This window comes from Mirounga leonina, unplaced genomic scaffold (genome assembly GCF_011800145.1).
Source record: "Mirounga leonina isolate KUSES-001 unplaced genomic scaffold, KU_Mleo_1.0 Mir_125, whole genome shotgun sequence".
In the NCBI taxonomy this organism is placed as follows: domain Eukaryota; kingdom Metazoa; phylum Chordata; class Mammalia; order Carnivora; family Phocidae; genus Mirounga; species Mirounga leonina.
In genome coordinates, this window is record NW_023270305.1 from 29,150,814 (window position 1) to 29,172,785 (window position 21,972).

General features: G+C 34.9%; 1 protein-coding gene across 7 annotated transcripts in view; it reads right to left on the reverse strand.

Annotated features, from left to right (window-relative positions):
• ANAPC1 (anaphase promoting complex subunit 1) overlaps positions 1 to 21,972 on the reverse strand; it is a 102,464-nt gene that overhangs the window by 33,404 nt on the left and 47,088 nt on the right. For all 7 annotated transcript variants that reach the window (XM_035001045.1, XM_035001047.1, XM_035001046.1 and 4 more), the window contains 11 exons: positions 17,388 to 17,659; positions 14,847 to 15,081; positions 12,372 to 12,463; positions 10,696 to 10,830; positions 10,443 to 10,525; positions 9,449 to 9,527; positions 8,697 to 8,771; positions 4,613 to 4,689; positions 3,998 to 4,088; positions 3,855 to 3,908; positions 2,813 to 3,006 (listed from right to left, as the gene is read on the reverse strand). In XM_035001045.1, coding sequence (XP_034856936.1) covers positions 2,813 to 3,006; positions 3,855 to 3,908; positions 3,998 to 4,088; positions 4,613 to 4,689; positions 8,697 to 8,771; positions 9,449 to 9,527; positions 10,443 to 10,525; positions 10,696 to 10,830; positions 12,372 to 12,463; positions 14,847 to 15,081; positions 17,388 to 17,659 — 1,387 coding nt within the window. The remainder of the gene's footprint in view (positions 1 to 2,812; positions 3,007 to 3,854; positions 3,909 to 3,997; positions 4,089 to 4,612; positions 4,690 to 8,696; positions 8,772 to 9,448; positions 9,528 to 10,442; positions 10,526 to 10,695; positions 10,831 to 12,371; positions 12,464 to 14,846; positions 15,082 to 17,387; positions 17,660 to 21,972) is intronic.

The following is a 21,972-nucleotide window of genomic DNA, read 5'->3' on the forward strand; positions in this document are numbered from 1 at the left end:
CCCACTCCCCCTGCTTGTGTTCCCTCTCTCACTGTCTCTCTATTAAATAAATAAAATACTGAATGAAGGAAAGAACAATTGTACAAAACCTGTTAAAAGAGAAAGTACACCTTTCTGATAATCCTTACTTTTTATACTTCTAGAAAGGTGAGCTCCAATATTTAATTCAGTCTTACAGAAGAGAGGAAAATAAAACTATATGACTTGTAGAAATTCTATCAGTTGACCAAGGTCACATAAACTAAAGTTAAATAAATGAAACAATACACCATATTCACAGATTGAAAGACTCAATATTATAACAGATTTCAATTCCTCCCAAACCAATATATAGACTCAATGCAATTCTCATCAGTATTTTATCAGGTCATTTAGTGTGGAAAATCATACACAAATTCCAATTTTTACACAAAAATTCAAGGAGTCAAGAACAGAAAAACACACTTTTGAAGAAGAAATCCCAGTTTGGAAGATTTATTCTACCTAACATCAAGACTTATTACAAAGCTACAATTATTAAGGCTGTGGTACTATGCAAGTATAGAAAACTAGACCAGCTGAACAGAATGGCCCAGAAATAAATGTACATATATGGACACTTAATTTATACTAAAAATGGTATTGCAGAACAGTGGAGAAAAGATAAACTTTTCAATAATAGTGGGGCATCAATTATCAAAAAATCATACAGAAAAATCAGGTACAGGTAGATTTTATATCTAAATGTGAATGGAAAAGCTAAAAAACTTGTAAAAAATAAAGAGAGTATCTTCATTTGGGGGCGGGGGTAAGGAAATACTTCATCAGAAGGACAAAACGTACAAACCATAAAAGAAAAATGTTAATAACTTTGTTCATCAAAAGACACCATTAAGAGAGTTAAAAGGTGAACCACACAGCAGGACAAGGTAAGTACAACACGTAAGAGTGACAAAGGGTTCAGGATTATAATGATAAACCAATACAGAACAGTCAGACGAATAGAAACAGAGAGTAGAACAGATACTGTCAGGGGCTGGGGGAAGGGGGCAAGAAGGAGCTGTTGTTTAAAGGGGACAGAACTTCAATTCTGCAAGGTGAAAAATTCTGGCGATTGGTGAATGCACTTACTACTACTGAACTGCACATTCAGAGATGATTAAGAAGATAAATTTTATGTTATGTGTATATTACCACAAATAAAATTTTTTTTTTAATTTTATTTATTTATTTGACAGAGAGAGACACAGCGAGAGAGGGAACACAAGCAGGGGGAGTGGGAGAGGGAGAAGCAGGCTTCCCACGGAGCGGGGAGCCTGATGGGGGTCTCGATCCCAGGACCCTGGGACCATGACCTGAGCTGAAGGCAGACGCTTAACGACTGAGCCACCCAGGTGCCCCCACAAATAAAATTTTTACATAAATAAGCCAATATGAAAATGGGTAGCAGGAGACTCAGACATCACAAAAGGAGATTCCCAGTTAGGCATTAAGGATATAAAAGGTGCTAAATATCATTATTCAGAGAAATGGAAACTAAAACCACAACTACTACCAGATGGCAAAATTAAAAAGACTAACAATAAAACAAGTGCTGAGAAAGATGGGGAGCAACTGGAACGGCATACAACACTGACGGGTATATTTGGAGCACCGACGGTATTATCTACAGAAGTTAAGCATACAGACACACTCACAGATCTATATACAACAAAATCAAAGACATGTACAAGAATATTCATAACAGCCCCAAACTAGAAACAACACAGCCATCACAAGCAGAGTAGATCGATAACTGTGGTATAATCATACAATGGAATTCAACAGCAAGAAACAGGAATAGATCATTGCTACATGCCACACAGATGAATCTCAAATAATGTTGAGCTAAAGAAGTACAGTTGACCCCTGAACAACGTCAGGGTTAGAGGTACCAATCACCCTGCACAGTCAAAAGTCTATGAATAACTTATGACTTCCCCAAAGCTTAACTAATAGCCTACTGTTGACTGGAAGCCTTACCGGTAACATAAACAGTAGATAAACACATATTTTGTATGTTATACGTACTATATGGTGTACTCTTATAATAAAGTAAGCTACAGAAAAGAAAATACTAGGAAAATTAAGGAAGACAAAATATATTTACAGGACTGTACTGTGTTTGACCAAAACAACAGTGTGTAAGTGGACCTACACAGTTCAAACCATGCTGGTCAAGGGTCAACTGTAAGTATGAAATAATACACAGTGTATGATTCCATTTGAATTTCAAAAACAAGCAAAGCCAGTCCAAGGTGTTAGGAGACTAAATAGTGATTATCTTTGGGTAGAAGTGAAGTAATAGTTAACAGGAGAGGCATAGCAGGGCTAGAGACAGGTATTCTGAGTTCTTATCTACATGGTAGTCCACAGGGAAGTCTTATAAAAAGATGAGGTGGTCAGGAATGACACATGCTGGAAAGAGAGCAAAGAAGGGGAAAACTAAGAAACTCTCAGGACTTGACGACCAATACTGTTCATAACCTTTATGAGAGTAGTTCAGTAGAAGGTCAAAGTCATTAAACAGTGGGGAACAAGAGGTGATGCACTGAAGGACTGAGTACCAACTCTTCTGCAAATATACAGTGAGGATGGTAACTCTACTAAGCAAGGCATAAACTGATGGCTAAACTTAAAAAAAAAAGCCCTTTTAAAGTGTAACAATGCTCCCCGATATGCTAATAGAGAGGCAGGATCAAAAATTTGCAAGTATCTTCAAAACCAAAATAAATCACTTATAGATCTTGTTCATGAGATCGTTTCATTAAACAGAAAATATATATTCATTTACCTTCCTCCTCCCAGAAAGAGAAGTCCAAGGGCCATGTGATGGGCTAAGTGGAAACCATAGTTCATTTCACCACCTGTTTTCATGTGTAAGAAGCGACAAAGCTGCAAAACCTTTAGGTTCCCCGAGCCAGCCATTACCATGGCAAGAGAGAGCAGCACCGCACTCAGGCAGGTTTCTAGGTTGTAAGGACCTGTCTGGAAATGCAAAAAAGACGACATACTACAGCTGCAGTATTACACTATAAATACAACTTTAAAAAATCTGTAAAAACAAAAATTTTCTCTGATTATGATATTTAAGTTATGTAGAAAATTCAGAAAATAAATATCAAAAGGAAATAACAATTCCTTGGAATACTAACACCCAAAGAGAACTGCCATAAACATTTTGGCCTTTCCTTAAATCTTTTCGTGTATCTTATGAATTTTTTTCAAATGAAATTGAGATATTATTATTCACGATATTTTTAACTTTTTAAATCTATTATATATAAACAATCTTTACTCATAAAAATTCTTACACAAGTTTGATAGCTCCATTGTACAACAATGTCCAGATACCCAATAATCAAATGTACCTACTTTCAGACTTCTTGATTTTCCAGTTTTCTCATATTATACATAATGTTGCACAAATCTGTGTGGTTTTATCACGAAATAAAATCTTACAATCTCCTGTCATTAGAGCAGCAATGCCTCAAAAGGAATTGCATTTTTACTAAGCGCTAATTTTTTTTTTTAAAAAAAGCAGTTACCAATAATCAGTCCTGAGACAGAGTGGCATAGGGTATGACAATCCATGAAGGATATGGTTTTTGCTATCACAAGAATTAGAGACCTGTACATCCTTCAAGGGTCAGCATACTTCCACCTAATTAATACCTCAGAACACAAAAACAAAGATGAGTCAAAACTTCAAATCTCCCATTCTAAATTCAAATAAACTGTAGAGATACTTAACAACATATAAGTAACTGAATTATCAGTGAATTTTCTTTAAGTTCAATTTTATTCCCAAGGAGAATGATCATAAAAAGACTTACTACAGAAGCATTAGGTGCAGACAAATAAGTCATAAAATCTTTTGCAAATTTATGCTGGAAAAACAAAAGAAAAAAGTCTGAGGTTAAAAGAAGCATATCAACACTTTAAAAAAGAGAACAGAGTAAACTAAGATCCTTCTTACCAAACAATTAAATGCTGATAAGTTTTCTGAGCCAGCAAATCGAAAACCCAGAGACAAACAGGCTCCTGCAATTATGTAGACATGTGCCTGCCTGAAAACAGATTACAAGAAATTTAAAACTGCCATTATTTTGCTTTAAAATTCATTATTACTATTTTCTGGGGGCAAAAATAATAAATATTCCTGTTCTCAAAACTAGTTTGTATTCTTCTGGGAATGCTCAACTGTGCCTCTATTCCATCAGCAGATTTCTTCAGCAGAAGGACCATGTAGCCCTACTGATAAAGTGTGCCTCTTGATTGCATGTTTCACACACAGCAAGAAGATAATTTTTTAAAATAACTGCCAAATTTTTTAATGAAAAGGATAAAAGAGAATATGTACAAGTTAAATTTCTGACACTGTTTTTTGAGGGCAAGAGCTCTACACTTCAAAGACCTAAACAAAAAACAACGAAAAAATCAACTCTGTGAGCATCTGATAAGCAACAGTTAGAAACATGGGGGATTCAGAATTACTCAAATCAAGGACAGCACTTTTCCCACATAGTATATTTCTATTTATCCATGAGAGATGCTACGTTAGCTCATTTGATTTACATATTTCCTGACTTACGACAAAGTTTCCAAATTCAAATCCTCTGAGCAAGGCAATTCAATTTCACTGAGAGAGATACTATTTTCTCTTATAATCTGTCAAGAGAGAAAGCAAGAATACCTGGACATTAATATTCAAGTTACAAATATTAAATGATTTGAAAAATAACATACTGCTTTTGGGGCGCCTGGGTGGTTCAGTTGGTTAACCATCCGACTCTTGATTTCTGCTCAGGTCATGAGCTCAGGGTTGTGATATCAAGCCCTGCACAGGGCTCCGCACTGGGCATAAAGCCTGCTTCAGATTCTCTCCCTCTCCCTCTGCCCTCCCCCCAGGACCCTTCACCAAAAAAAAAAAAAAAGAAAAAGAACATACTGCTTTTTGTGGCCATAATTATATATAATAAGCCATTTTATTCAAAGACATATATTTTAATCACATTGAATGCAATCTAATTTCAAACCTAAGATGGACCCAACAATGACTGAATAGGACTGAATGTGTATGAACTGGAGGACTGAAGTGTATTCTGAGTCAGTAACAGGGTGATGTTATTTCATACCAGTGAACTGAAATGCAAAGATGACTACAGAATAGGGCTGGAGCAAGTATATGGGAAAGCAGCAGGGAGGGGGAAAAAAGCAACCGGAAAGAACTCTAATCAGAGTTCTTATTCATGAGATACTTCTTATTCATGAGATTTTTTTAGCCTTACGCCTACCAGAGTAAGGTTAGTCACTAGATTAGTTACCCAAGCTAAACTAAACCATCAATATGTTAGGGGCGCCTGGGTGGCTCAGTTAGTCTGCCTGCGGCTCAGGTCACAATCCCAGGGTCCTGGGATCGAGCCCCACGTCGGGCTCTGCTCAGCAGGAAGCCTGCTTCTCCCTCTCCCACTCCCCCTGCTTGTGTTCCCTCTCTCACTGTCTCTGTCAAATAAATAAATAAAATCTTAAAAAAATAAACAAACCATCAATATGTTAATCTATAACTACTGTTTAGAAACACATTGCTTTCCTTATAGTGTAAGTAGTAAATAAAACTTTATCAAAATTAAATTTGATTTAAATTACCCAATTAAATCATTTAATTAAGTAACTTAAAATTAAATTTTAAAAATTCTTCTTATAATCTTTTAGAAGACTCTTTAGAAGAGTAATATTTCAGGATGCTTTCTATAATAAACCAATAAATATTCTAAACTCACTTATGACCCAATCTTCTTATGTACTGAAATCACCAAATCAAAAAACTTGAAATACCTTTTCTCTTTGATAATCTCAATGAGGTAAGCAATTATGCTGGCTGTGTAATACAGGCTGATAACTACTTCCATCCTTCTTCCTTCCCTACAGACTTTATTTTTAATTTTGAATGTTATTTACTCAGAAATTGAGTGACATTCTGAAAAACTGATATAACTCCAAAGTGAGTAATTTATATATACATAGATAACCTAATTATAACATTTATATAAAGTGTTTATTATAACATTATATAGGAATGGAATATTTCTATTTTGACAGCAGGCATTTATAAGCTCCTTTTATCTTCAAAACTGGAGCTTAAGGCCTAGGTTCAGCAGGGCCCACACTGGCTCTGTGACAACGAGCAATTTTCTTGACCGCTCTGTGTCTTGTCTGTAAAATGAGCACAGTAAATGCCTACCTTCTTGGTTCCCATGAGAGTTAGAAGACTCAATCTACTCAAGGCTCTTAAAATTAATGCCTGCTACATAGTAAGTCTTAAGTGTTAGCTGCTATCATCACCATCATCATTAATCTGTGTACTATAACACTATACTTGATCATAAACCATTAAAAAGCACCACTAAGAACCTGGGTTGTAAATAATTGGGGGAGGAGAGGGAGAACTCCTCCTCAATCTGGTCCTTGTCATCTTTCCTATGGTCTCCTAAAGTTTAAAAAAAAAAAAAAATCAAAAATATAAGGAATAATCAAAGGGAGAAATGTAATCCTTTAAGGGCAAGGTAAAACATCCAGGAAATGAACAAAGAAAGACCACCAAACTCCTCTGTCTTGTACGGGTACAATGCAAAACTCTTAAAATCTGAAGTCCTACTAGCTAGTTTTAGTTTTACCCCAGCTTTTAATAGCTGGGTGACTCTGGACCCCCAGTCTGCCTTCTTTCAATTAAGAGTACACTGTAACAGTGTAACAGCACCTCTAGCTACTAAGTGCTAGCTGCTAGGAAGGAAAGATGGAAAAGACACAGTAGCTGACTTTGAGGCGTTCAGTCTAATGGATGCACAGACACACTGGTAACAAACAATAGCACATTGTTCGCACCCATGCACTGAGGGCAATACCTGAACAAGTCACAGTACAGCACTGCCTAAGAGCATAACATAAGGTTGTATAGTAACACTTGTAATGAAGGAAAAAGTGCTATGAAGACGTTAGTTGTTGTTATTTTAGATGTGCCTTAAGTACGTTAGTTGTTGTTATTTTAGATGTGCCTTAAGTCCAAACAAACAAAAAAGCAGTTTACAAAGTGACCTTTTTAATACCTCTTTTAACACTAGGTTGTACCCTACAACGGGCCTTGCTACAGAATCAATGAGATGAGTGGGTGAGAACTAGGAGAAGTGGAGAGTATAGGAAGTATCAATGAACAGAACTGTGAACTTGTTATATGTATTTGGGGATCCCTGATATAAACAAGGCCAAATTTAAAAATATTAAGTCTGAAGTAAAAGAAGTACCAGAAAGATAACTATAAATTAAAAGTCCAAGGACCACATGTCCACAAAAGTTAAAAAGAGATCTCTGACATGGATCTTCCTTTTCTGTTCTAGAATACAGTCATTTGTGTACATGCTTAACTTTGTAAACTAAACTTAGTAAATGTACTAGAGTTTCTTGAGGACAGTCCACATTTCAGATGCATGTTAAATATAGCCTAGAGTTTAGCATTTACAGAGGTCATTTACAGAAGATCAACAAATATGTACTGAATGAAGGAATGGGGGGAAAAAGTATAATTTTATACTACAATATAGATTTTAAAGGGCACTTTCAGAAAGAAGTGACATCTCTGACATCCAGATGTGCTAGGAGATAAAATTCTGGTGACAAATGGCAGAGTCAATTAAAACAACTCTTCCTCACCTGTTTCACATTAATGGTTAACAAACTGGAAGAATCAAACAAATACAAATATATCTAGGAGTTCAGGTAATGGACGAATAAACTATCAGACTGACTCTCTTGCAGAAAACAAGTATACACTCTGGGCAAAATATAAAAAATTAATTATCATGGCATGGGTCAGCAAACTTTTCCTTAAAGGGCCAAAGAGTAAACATTTCTGGGTTGTAGACCATATAGTATCTAAAGCAACTCCTGATTTCTGCTGTTGTAACACAAAAGCAGCTATATGTAATAAGTAAATGAATGACATGGCTGTTCTGGTAAAACTTTACTTATAAAAACAGGTGGATCATAATTCCCCAATCCTTGACCTAAAGGCACTAGAGATCAAACAAAAGCAAGCAGTTTCTAGAGGAGAGGTGACACTTAGAAGACAGGAAAACTAGTGGGTAAGTTTCCTTTTACATGGCTTCTGGCCTGAGGGCAGGTCCTTGTCTGTGCCATAAAGGTCAGCTTAATTAGGATAAAAACATCAAAAATACTTTTTTAAGGTACTTTGGTATATTTAATTTTTTTTTTTAAAGATTTTTATTTATTGAGAGAGAGAGAATGATAGAGAGAGAGCATAAGAGGGAGGAGGGTCAGAGGGAGAAGCAGACTCCCTGCTGAGCAGGGAACCCGATGCGGGACTCGATCCTGGGACTCCAGGATCATGACCTGAGCCGAAGGCAGTCGCTTAACCAACTGAGCCACCCAGGCGCCCAGTATATTTAATTTTTAATACTACAATTTCTCAGGATCTGAGGCCAAAAGAGAAGACTGTGGTCTGTGGTCAGCACACAATCTTGAAGTTCCCATGTTTTCAAGAATACTATAATTATCAATATTGCCTTTATTATAAAAAGTATTTTACAGGGTTTTGTAAAATCCCACAAGAAACTATAATTTATGCCACTAAAGATACAACAATGTTTATTATATATACTCACTTGAGGAACGTTGCTATCAACCCACTTGGAATTTGGTAAAATATCATCCCACAGAATCAGGCATCGAGCAAGTGTCTTAAAATGTAACAGAGAAAAAATCAATTAGAGTAGGCAAAGTTCATAGATTTTATAACAATGATCATATTAAATAATGTAAAAATCAATTCCCAACGGATGGCAATTAATATCAACCTAAGCTAAACTCATTAAAATAAATTGAAGTTTAGATTTTAACACACAAAAAAACCCTACAATTGAGTTCATTGTTATTAAAGTTTGAAGGACTTTTAAACACTTGCTTCATAAAAGAAAAATCACAAAGAATCTTAGCACTGTCTATGTAACTTAAAAGCTTTCATATGCTAAAAACTTACAAGTTTAAACATTGAAGAATAAAGGGAAAATATAGGCAATTATGTCAAATAGTCATTAATTATACCCTTAATAGTAATGTTGCATCCTTAATAATGAAAGAATGTAAAATAAAGCAGCCCTAGTCACTTACTGCTTGTTGAATAATGTAAGAAGTTGAAATGTCAACTCCTAGCATTATATAGCAACATGGTTGTGTTTCCTGGCATTCCTACAAGGTACATTTGGGAAATATCAAAAGAATACTATCAATTACATCTAGATGATGGATTAATAGTAAAAGGCTCCCCTACAGAAACATTTATATTCACAAGCTAAACTTGAGAAACACAAACAGACTCCTAATGGTAGCAGAAATAAAAAATTACAAAGTACCATACCCTAAGCAAGAGAAATTCTGGCTTCACAAAGTCTAGCAAATACATGGTGTCAGGAGCACGAAGCCAATCTGCAATAGATCTGTTGGTGGAGGATATCAGTAGGCATTATTGCTCAACTAGAGAACAAAAAAATCAGGAATCCCAAGACAGGTTTCAAAACACTTCTCCCCACTCCATCCACTACCCTATTTGCTTTCCATAGTACTTTATACCCTCTAATACAGTATTTGTCATGTATTAATGTCTGTCCTATGACAACATATGCTTTATGAAAACAGATATTTTTAAGTTTTGTTTTGTTCACTGAATCATCTCCATTACCAAGAAAGCACTAATATACATATTCATCAAAATAGATGAAAAATACGTTTTTAACCATTTTGTTAATTTTACATACATTCACTTTTTCTAACAAGAGAAATTCACAATACTGAAAAAATTCTTGAATCTTAAAATATTTTTTAACTTAAAAGACTTAAAATTTAAAACATAGTTTAATGTCTCCTACCCAACTTACTCTTCTATGTAAAATGTAAAAGAATAAATGCCAAAGTCTACTTTTAAGTGTCCAGCACTAATTACTGGGAGTTGGGAAGGAAGCTGGTATGATTATTAGGCAAGTTCTTGAACTAAGCAGAAATCATTTTTATAAATGGCAACCAAGAACAGAATAATGTTACGTGATTCTGACTTAACCAATCCTCAAATAACATGCATAATTCATGAAAAGGAATTTGGGCATTTTCTGATTGTCAGTGACATCAACTATAAAACAAAAATAAATAAAGATTGGCAATTATATTGTCAAAGATTAAAACAGCAAAATATATTGTTTCTGGATAAAAATCTGTATAACTTGAGTACTGGAGAGAATAAAAATCAGGTTAATCCAGTACAAGGCAAATAAACACATTAAGATAATTTAGTTTTACTACTGAGGTCAGAAAGGAAGTCACACTATCATGGCAAGGGGTGAAGAGGGGGGATGTGATACCTGTTATTGGTTTTTAAGTAGATCATAGCCAAAGCTAGAGTGGCACCTGGACAAGTTACATCCACATTTATGGTATCTCCTTCCTATCAAAAAAAAAGTTTATGTAAAAAAAATTCTGAATTATTACAAATTCTTCTGAATACTAGCCTATGCTTAAAATTAACAGATTACAAATGTTGGTAAGAAAATCACTATTTTCAAATTAACTCCTTAGCTTCCAGAATTTTGATCTGTTGCTTTATTTTGGACTTACTTTGATTTGATAACTTGGAGATTTATGCTTCTCCCTATGCATTCCTGCTTGAAAGCGCCTATGACCTCCAACCATGTACTGATAAAGCTGCTCAGGCACATTGAGATCAGACATACCTATCAAATTACTGCCATGCTGGAAAATGAAATAACAAACATATGAAAGGAAATCTTATGGATTAAGATTCATAACACATACCCATGACAAATAAAAGAATGAACTAACTTCAAGCAAGGTATTTTGGGTTTTTTAAATTAAAATAACTATTATATTATTATATTATTCTAAATAACTAGTAATTATTCACATTAAGAATTACAATACTTAGGGGCACCTGGGTGGCTCAGTAGATTGAGCGTCCAACTCTTGATTTTGGCTCAGGTCATGATCTCAGGGTTGTGAGATCAAGCCCCACATTGGGCTCATGCTCAGCAGGGAGTATGCTGGAGATTCTCTCTCTCCCTCTACCTCTGTCCCTCCCCCTGAGCACACTAGTGCACACACTTTCTCTCCCTCTAAAATAAGAAATAAATCTTTAAAAAAAAAAAAAAAGAATTACAATACTTATATGTTCAAGTTAATACTTTCATTTCACAAAATAAAGGCTTCAAAATACAGTTAATTACTAACAATAAAAGAAAATACTAGGTATATAAATGAAACTTGAACTACAAACATCTGAGTCCTTTCATTATTGTATCTATGAACTATTTTAGCAACAATAAGTATAATATAAACTTATTGAACACTTACTGTTTCAGGTACTGCTCTGTGTGTTTAACATGAATTAATTTACCTAATATGACAATTCTACCAAATAGCTACTATTTTACAGATAAGGAAAGTGAGGCACACACAAAGCCCAAGGTTACAAAGCTAGTAATTGGCAGGGTTGGATATAAACAAGGATATAAAACTAATCCATGGAGTTGCTTAGCCACTAGACAATAGTGTAGTTAAAGAACATGACTCACTGGTCAGAACCAAATCAATGTCCCAATTCCCAGTATGCTGCTTTTCCATTGTACCATCTGCTTCTTTAGTTCATGTGTCAAGTGTGAAGAATCAAAAACCTAACAGACAGTGAACTTTCTTTTTATAATTTAATTTCAGTATAACACTGTATTGGTGGTTCTTAAGGAACCCACATTCCAGGTAACTCAGTCATTTGATCAACTGTTTCTGATAATTCTACACTATGTCTCATGGATGTGATTAAAGATGGAACAAAGTGATACTGTATTCTGTTACAAAGCAAATACTACTGTGACAACATTCTGAGATCCCAGTGAATACCAAGATGCCAAAAGAAGGTCACGGTTTATCTCTAGCAACTACTATAGACACTTAAAGCTCCCCATCATACACAATTTTCTTTTTTCTGTCTGAGGGGGCTATCACCTCATCTTACATCTTTAATTCTTCAAGATATTTCATTCCCTGAACATTTACATCTAAGCCAGGGGGATAAAAACTTTTAAGCCCCACTCTTCACTACAAATTCTCTCCATTTCCAAATCTAGCACTTTTTGAAAAATATCCAGAAAGAAAAAAAAGCTGAGAAGCAGGTTAAGTCACAGTAAGGCAGAGTGGTATTCAGAGTTAAGTGTCAAGATCATTTGTCTCAACATGCAGATGTCATAACTGAAGCATCTGAAGGCACAGAGAATGCTTACCCCCAAGCAAACCATGCCCAGAGCCAAGCCGGCAGCTAAAGAGTAAGACTCCCTGTCAGTGCAGTATTCCATTTCAGGACCAGGGGGCCGTCCTATAAAATAGAAAATAACACAATTCAAGCTGGCCTACTGGCCTCTTAAAATTCTACCATAAATTTTAGAATTAGCTTTCTAGTAAGTTGCATAAGAACCATTTAGTCAATACAACCCCGCTCAGAAAGATATGACATTATCACAAATGGTATGCACAACTGTTGGTTTACTATAAAGCAAAGCCCAAAATGGTTCCTTTAATGTACCAATTTGAAAGGACTGACTTTTAGACACAATGGAACCTCGGGTTTTATTAAAAACCAAACAAAACAAAACTATTTGACCACTTCAAGTATACACACGAGAAAAACTGAAAATAGGAGATAATGATTTAATATAGTATTTCTAAAAGTTGTCTCAATAATTGCTTCTCGGCCTTTTGGCTAAGATCAAGTGTAAAAGTTGTCTCAATGAAAGGAAAAGTCAAAGGAAAAGACTCCCTGATACACCAGGGAGTCTGTGGGATCTCATAGAAGTATATATCTTTACATGTAAGATATTTCTTGATTGTCTTAAAATATAAAAATCTGTTTTATTTTTGAACATTTTTAGTGGTTTGGAATAAAAAGGATGTGTTCACATGTTCCCCGTTCTTAAAGTAAAACTGATATTCTAGGGAAAAAAATTATCAAGAAATAGAAAAATTTTTTAAAGGAAGGGCACTCAAAAATGTTTTAATTTTTAATCTCTTGCATTTTGTTTTTTGTTTTGCTATTTCCAATCCACTGTTCAAATACTAATAATGGACAGGAAGGACCCTAAGTTTTTAAGCTAAATATTATGTTTTCAGACACTTAACTCATACTTTTAAAAAGCACCCCCTGATTCTAATTCTACCTCTAGGGCAGCAAATACACATAAAGACCCCTCTGTCCAAAACAAATTTCATACTCCTGGGATTTTACACACAGGAAAAAATTTAAAAAAAAAAAAAAAGGAAAAAAATATTATACAGAAGTAACCAATATTACACAGAAGTAATATTTATATATAATAGCAAAGAATTAGAAACAAACTAAAAAAGTCCTGAAAATTAGAAAACAGGCAATTTACAGAACACCATTTCGATGAGATATGACACAATATGAAATTAATTTTAAAAAACACTTATGACAATGATATATGGAAAGGGCAATATAAAAATAGTATGTACATTCTGACTATGATATAAAAGAGCATATGCATATGAATCTAGATGAAATCCTCTATATACAACATGAAAGAGGTGTGCTATAAATCACCTTGCAGATGAACAAGCTTTAAAAGCCACTCTTGAGTATCTTCTGAATAAATGTTTCTCAGACCAACTTATACTATTACATATTTTGGTAACAGAAAAATTTCAGTTTTGTGAATAATTTATTTCATCATTGTAGTAGATTAAATTGTTGGTGTCAATTTTTCACTGCCCTACAGTGCTCATATATATACATCCATACCCTTGACAGAGCCTTATGGCGGACTTGAACATGTGACTAGCTTTGACCGGGGATCTTAACTGGCATAATGTAAGCAAAGGCCTGAAATGTGCTTGCATTATTTGGTTCTCCCTCTTGACCTTCTGTTACCACCATAAAACAAGCACATCCTCTAGCCTGGGCCTCAGAATAAATCATCTGGAACAAGAGCCAGAGCAGCATATCTGCAGACCTACGACCTAAAGCGGAGATGCCAGGCCAATTTTGTGGTTGTTAGATAGCATTATTGTGGCAACAGCTAACTAACAGAATCATTCCAGAGAAAAACATATCTTCAACAATATATCCTGAAATAGGATAGAACAAGACATGGAATTATGTGTCTAAATTAGTGAACATATTAATAATGCCAATAGCATTTCCATTTGTCAGAAAAAGATAACAATACATAAGACACATTTCCAAAAGATTTAGACTCAATTAAAAACAGAGAAAATGTATTTCATTACCAACATACCCACCAGCACGTAAAGGAGGAAAAGCAAGGGTCAATCACTTCCATTCTCTTGAAAGTAATAATTGTCTAACAGAATGAACACTGTTTCTAGGGACCAAAGTAATCAACTTTGCATTTCAAGTGCAGATCACTGCTAGATACTGCCTAGTAAAGACAAAGCGGATAAACAGCACTCTCACTTGTGATTAAAACCACAGGTTATTGCATTAAATAGGATCTCTGGAGCTCAACAATGGGCTGGCCAAATAAACATGTAGATTAATAACCTGCACACTAATATCAGTCTTGGAAAATATTACTTATACTATTTTTTTAATTAGCATCAGAACATTCTAACAAAAGTTACTATTTTTCCTTAATTTTTGTGATTTTACTATTGTTTTTACTTTGGTTCCTGTGGAGTGGGCAATGTATGCTTATGAAGACATAGCACTATTAATGCCATACCTATTTCAGCCAACAGGACTTCCGCAGTATGCCTGTGAGCCGTCCCTTGATATACGAGGCCGATGCCAACCACTGCAGCCACTTGGACATTATGAGGAACATCAAGCTCTGTGGACGTTGGGGGTAAGAGGGCAGGAATGTGAATGCTAAGAAGCCGGGTAATTGACATATCCATGGTGCCTAGTTTAGCAGCAGAAACACCAAGGAGCAGTCCAATGCTTGTCATTTCATGACCCTAAAGGTAGAAAGTAAAATGAAATATAAGTCACTACCTGTGCAGTCTTAAATAAAGTACTGCCTGCCAGTACTTTCAGTAAGTACTTTTATTGACAGGCACAGTGAGGAGCACCAAGAATACAACAGCAAACTAAAGAGACAACAGTCCTTACTCCCCCGATGCAAGCTCCCTAATAGAGGAAAAAAAGTGTTGAGGTAAAAATATACAAATAAATATATTATTGAAAAGCAGCATATTGAAAAAGCACAAAGTAATATGAAGTATTATTTTTTTTTTAAAGATTTTATTTATTTATCTGAGAGAGAGAGAATGAGAGAGAGAACACGAGAGGAGAGAGGTTCAGAGGCAGAAGCAGACTCCCGCTGAGCAGGGAGCCCGATGTGGGACTCGATCCCGGGACTCCAGGATCATGACCTGAGCCGAAGGCAGTCGCCCAACCAACTGAGCCACCCAGGCGCCCTGAAGTATTATTTTTTAAGAGCCTAATTTCAATTAGGAGCTGAAGAATTATTAGGAATCTCTAAAGAAGTAAAACTTACAACAGGACCTGAAGGATTAATACAAATTAACCAGGAAAGTGGAAGAAAGGGGAGGCACTCAGCTTTAGAAAGTAAGAGAAAATGAGGTCAAGTGAGAGAACAACATGTAAATGGTTCTGATGTGATCCAGAAATAACCCCTCACAGTAATGGTCAAGTGACCACAGAATGCCAAGACAGTTCGATGGGAACCAAGTAGTCTTTTCAGAAAATGGTGCTGTGATACTTATAGACCACACGCAAAAGAATAAAGCTGGACAGCTTCCTTATATTATTTACAGAAATTAACTCTAAGTGGACCACAGAACTAAACATAAGTGCTAAAACTATAAACCTCCTGGAAGAAAACATAGGTGTAAATGGGTTAGGACCATGGGTTAGGCAATGAGATATGACACCAAAGCACAGCAATTAAAGAAAAAAATTGATGAACTGGACTTCATTAAAATTAAAAACTCTTGTGCTTCAAAGATACCATCAGAAAGTGAAAGACAACACAAAGAATGGGAGAAATTTTTGCAAATCATTTATCTGTTAATGGACTTAGTATCCAGAATACACAAAGAATACAATTTAGTAAGATAACCCAATTTTAAAATAAACATAGGATAGACATTTCTCCAAAGAAGACTTACAAATGGCCTATGAGCACATGAAAGATGCTCAACATCATTAGCCATCAGGGAAATGCAAACCAAAACAATGAGATATTACTTCACACCTACTAGGATGTCTATAATTAAAAAGACAGACAAATGTTGGCAAAAATGTGGAGAAACTAGAATCCTTATTTATTCCTGGTGGGACTGTAAAAAGGTTACAGCTACTCTGGAAACAGTTTGATAGTTCCTCAGAAATTTAAACAAAGAGTTACCATATGACCCAGCAATAGTACTCCTAGGAATATACCCAAGAGAAATGAGAACATACGTCCACAAAAAACCATGTACATGTTGATAGCAGCACTATTCAGAACAGTTAAAAAGTAGAAATAACCCAACTATCCACCAACTGATGAATGGGTAAACACAGTCTATCCACACAATGGAGTATCTATTCAGCGATAAAAAAAGCACGAAGTGCTGATACATGATTCAACATGAACAAACCGTGAAAACACTGTAAGAGAAAGAAGCCAGCCATAAAAGACCACCTACTGTAGGATTCCATTTATATGAAGGAACCAGAATCAGCAAATCCAGAGACAGAAAGTATATCCACGGTAGCCAGGGCCTGGAAGGTGACTGCTACTGCTACGAGGGTCCTTTATAGACTGATGAAAATGTTCCAAAAGTAATAGCAGGAATGGATGCACAACTCTTTGAACATACTAAAAACCACTGCATTGTATACTTTAAGTAGGTGAATTTTTATGGCATATAAGTGGAGGAGTTTATGCCAAGAGAAAGAGTTTAGTTTGCCAAACTCCGAAGTGAAAGAACTTGGTTTACCAAGCAGCTAAAATGGCCAGTCCCTATGGTTGGGGGTATAGAGAGCAAGGGGATGAGTGGTACAAAGTAAGGTTGGACAAGTAAGTGGGATCACACAGGCTCCCAGAATGTATATCAAGAGCAATGAAAGATCTTTAAAAAGTTTTGACCAGGGAAGTGATATATGCTAACTTACACTTTAGAAAGATGACTCTGCCTGCTATGGGAAGAATGGATTGAGAGGTACAAGAATGAAGAAGGAAGAGCAAGTAGAACAATTAGGAGCTACTGCAGTGGCCTGGACGAGGCACACTACAAGGAGCTGGGAGTCTCACCTTGGTCAAGTAGTCATGGATATTGAGAGTAGCCAGCTTGGTAAGGTGCCCATTCAGACCCAGGGCCATGAGAAAGCCAGCATATTCATTGGCTAACTCGGCATGCTTGGGCTTATTGTAAACAATCCAAGCTGAGTCAATCTGGGAGGCAGGAGCTATCTTCAGGCCAGCAGCCACACCATTGTGGAAGCTGGCCCAGCTTGTCATGTTGGGAGGCACATCAATATTTCCACTGTTAAGGTCTACTGTTGTGTTCCGAGGAGGAGCCCGTCCTATTCAGGCAAACAAATTTAAAATTGAAAGAATAATTCATAAATCCAAAATTGCTCAACTTAGATTTTTGTGAACAGTGATTACCTTTTCTACACTCGAAACCCTTAACCCCGTAATATCTGGAATGACATTAGGTTATTATGAGTACTTTAACTTGCGCATCAAATTTGATGCAAGGTGAAAAAACCATATTTAAAACAGTTCATTATCTGAAACTGGACCCCTTTCTTACACCATATACAAAAGTAAATTCCAAATGGATTAAACACTTCCATGTGAGAACTGAAACCAAAAACCTCCTAGAAGAGAACATAGGCAGTAGTTTCTTTGACAGAGGCCAAAGCAACATTTTTCTAGATATGTCTCCTAAAGCAAGGGAAACAAAAGCAAAAACTACTGGGACTACATCAAAATAAAATGCTTTTGCACAACAAAGGAAACTATCAACAAAACAAAAAGGAAACCTATTGAATGGGAGAAGATATTTGAAAATCATATATCCGATAAGGGGTTAATATCCAAAATATGTAAAGAACTTATTTGATTCAACAACAAAAAGAAAAAATCTAATGAAAAATGGGCAGAGGACCTGAATAGACATTTTTCCAAAGAAGACATACGATGGCTAACAGATATGAGAGGATGCTCAACATCACTAATCATCAGGGAAATGCAAATCAAAACCACAATGAAATATCACCTTACACCTGTCAGAATGGCTAGAATCAAAAAGACAAAAATTAACTAACATTAGTGAGGATGTGGAAAAAAAGGAACCATCATGCACTGTTGGTGAGAATGTACACTGGTACAGCCACTGCAGAAAACAGTATTTTGAGGTTCCTCAAAAATTTAAAAACAGGAATACCATTTGATCCAATAATTCCACTACTGAGTATTTACCCCCCCAAAACAAAAGCATTAATTTGAAAAGATACATTCACTCTATGCTTATTGTAGCATTATTTACAATAGCCAAGATATGAAAGCAGCCCAAACATCCATCAATAGATAAATGAATAAAGAAGATGTAGTGTGTGTGTATACACACACACACACACACGCACACACACACACACACAGGAATATTACTCAGCCATTAAAAATGATGAGATCTTGCCATTTGCAACATGGATAAACCTAGAGGGTATTATGCTAAGTGAAATAACTTAGATGGAGAAAGAAAAATACCATATGATCTCACTTATATGTGGAATCTAAAAAACAAAAGAAATGAGTAAACAAAGAGCAGAATCAAGCCTATAAATACAAAGAATAAACTGATGATCACCAGAGAGGAGAGTAGGGCAATAGGCAAAATGAGTAAAGGAGAGTAGGAGATATAGGCTTCCCATTATGGGACAAATAAGTTATGGAAATAAAAGATACAGCATTGGGAATATAGTCAGTGGTATTGTAAAAAGATTGCATGGGAACAGATGGTAGCTAACATACAGAGTGGTGAGCATAACATACAGAGTTACTGAATCACTATGCTGTATACCTGAAATTAATCTACCATTGTATGTCAACTATACTTAAGTAAAATTTTTTAATAAAAAAATTTTTAAGAATAAAATAATTCATTATCTTTTTTGCTAAAATACATTGGGCTATGATAATGGATACCAATTTAACTTTATACAGATCTGATTAGGATACCCACTACTTCAAAATCTGTCAAACAGAAGTAAGCTTATTAAAAAATAAAATGAATACTACCATCACAGTTAAGCTATATGAATAATAAATTTCAACCTGTGATTGATGACACTGATGTTAATTTCAAATATGCCAGCCTATATTTTTCTCTGAACATTAAATACCTTGTAAAAAGAGACAAGGACCTTTATAAATTTGCTTTCTTACTATACATGTTTATCTCTCTATATAAGTATCGGCTTATATGCCATTGTTAAAAACGCCAAATTGCATTCAGGTAGTACTATAAAAAGTATCATTTTATAGACCTGAGTTACCCAGTGAACCATAAAGAGTATCTGCTAAATTAAATTTTATGGTCAACTTATGTAAGAGTACTGTAAATTAAATGTTCATGATGCTATGCTCTCTTTGAATTCCTTTCCTTGAGTCTTTTGGTTCTCTTTTGGATCTCCACTGTGTACATGCAAATACTGAATTCTTTTTATATCTTTAATGTTCTGTATTAATTAGGTCAGGTCATGGATGAATATTTAAAATAACTATTCTAAATATTGCATAAAATTATATAGTTCACTACAAGTTTGAAAATATGGTTTTAAAGGAGTTCTGAAGTTAAAGGTAAAATAAATTTCAGATAGATGCACAATGTCTTAATTGGAGTGTGTATACACAAACACACAAAGTAAAACATATTTGTTTTTACCATGTGCCTTGTGTACCTAAGAGCTAACTCAAATAATGGTGTATGACAATGCCACGCTGGGTGACAAGTTCATGAGGTATACTTTTACCTTCTCAAAAGGCAGAGAGATTAATAATGAAAAAAAAAATGAACTCTCTAAAACAATTCATCATATGCATAAGACAGAGTATTTACACACAAGAGAAAATGACAGGCAAAGGGTAAAGCAAATTTTCTTCAATAAGAATAACAACATACAAATGTATTGATACCAGTGTGAGTTAAGGAGCTATTTTAAGAAAATATCAGTGTGAATTAAGGAGCTATTTTAAGAAAGTATCTTTTCCTAAATTAATTATTAAAACAAGGTAATAATTTGGGGGTGGGGGAGCTTACCAGTATCACTAAAAGAATAAAAGTTTGGACTAATGTCAGAAACACATTTTGAATATGCAAATTTAACTAAATGTATTCAGAAAAAAGAAAGATGACTCATGTATTTATTTTTTTAACACCCACCCAAGCATCACTGCCCAGATTTAATACATTTTAACATTTCCCAGTTTTACATGAGATTCTTTTCTTTTTAACTCAAATTCTTTATATGAAAACTTTAAACAGTTGAAAGACTAACATAACGAACACATATATACCCCGCTCTCCATGAAGATTCAGTAATTATTCAGATTTTGCCATACTGCTCCATCTCTAAGAGAGAGAACAATTCAAATATTGAAGGTAACTCTGCTTGCTATGTCTCTAAATAAGATTAGGGCTCCAGAATAGGTATAATATTGAGATGAAAATACGTTCATTCAGCTGATCTCATCTTTCCATATGTTACTAAACGTAAAAGCTCTCCACATATTTGAATGGGACCCTGGATTTTTTAAAATTATGCAACTTAAAACACTGCAGAATTATATTGGTATATACTATTATACTATACATTACTGTGTGTATGATAAATACATTTCATACAAGTCCCATAAAACCACACATACTATACTTCAGGAATTTTCAATGATAATTTCAACTGTACACAACTGTCACCTTTAGAACATATTCTTACCAGCATTAGGTGAATATGCACTATAAAACCCATTGTTATCAATAACATTAGGAAATGAACACACTTACATCTTGCAGAAGTAAAAACTCACACAACCAATCAGAAAGGTAATTTGACAAGACGTTAACATCAAAGCCTTAAAATCTTGCTGTCCTGGGAGTTCTAGTTCTAAAGCAATTAACATAAATAAATGACTACACCCTGACAGCATGTTTATAATAGTAAAAAAATGATAATTCCCAACAAAATCAGGTTGTTGACATAAACTATATTCCATCAATAAAATACTCTGGAGCAAATAAAAATGAAGTTGTTGACTACAAATATCTGTATTCAATACCTACCTACATAATATATTCACATAATACAATTGTATACCTATGTATGCTAGATATGAAAGGATGCTCACGCTATAGTACATTTGAAAACAATTTCTAAAACAGTTAAATTTTCTGATAATTAAAAATATATAAAATTATAAACTAGAAAAATAAAATTGGGAACCATATATACCAAAATGTTAACATTCTAACAAGTGGGACTACTATACTATACGTGAGCATTTTTTCTTTTTGGTTAGTATATTTTTGTGTTCTTGTACAAGGATCATATATTCATAAGATATAACAAGACACATTAAGATACAATGTTTTTACATATTATACTTTAAGATTATTTAAAGTTCAGTAATCTCACCATCATCAATATCTTTCTAAACTTTCCCAAGTGCCTTTTTATATCATGAAACAGTCTCATTAAAAGCAAAATTTAGTAATGGGCTGCATGCTACTTCCCACAATGTTTAGTTTGATTTGCTATTTGAGCTCTGACAACCACTAGAGTGGTTGATATCTGAAATTAGTGGGGATAGAAAGAGCATTTCTTTGGTTTTA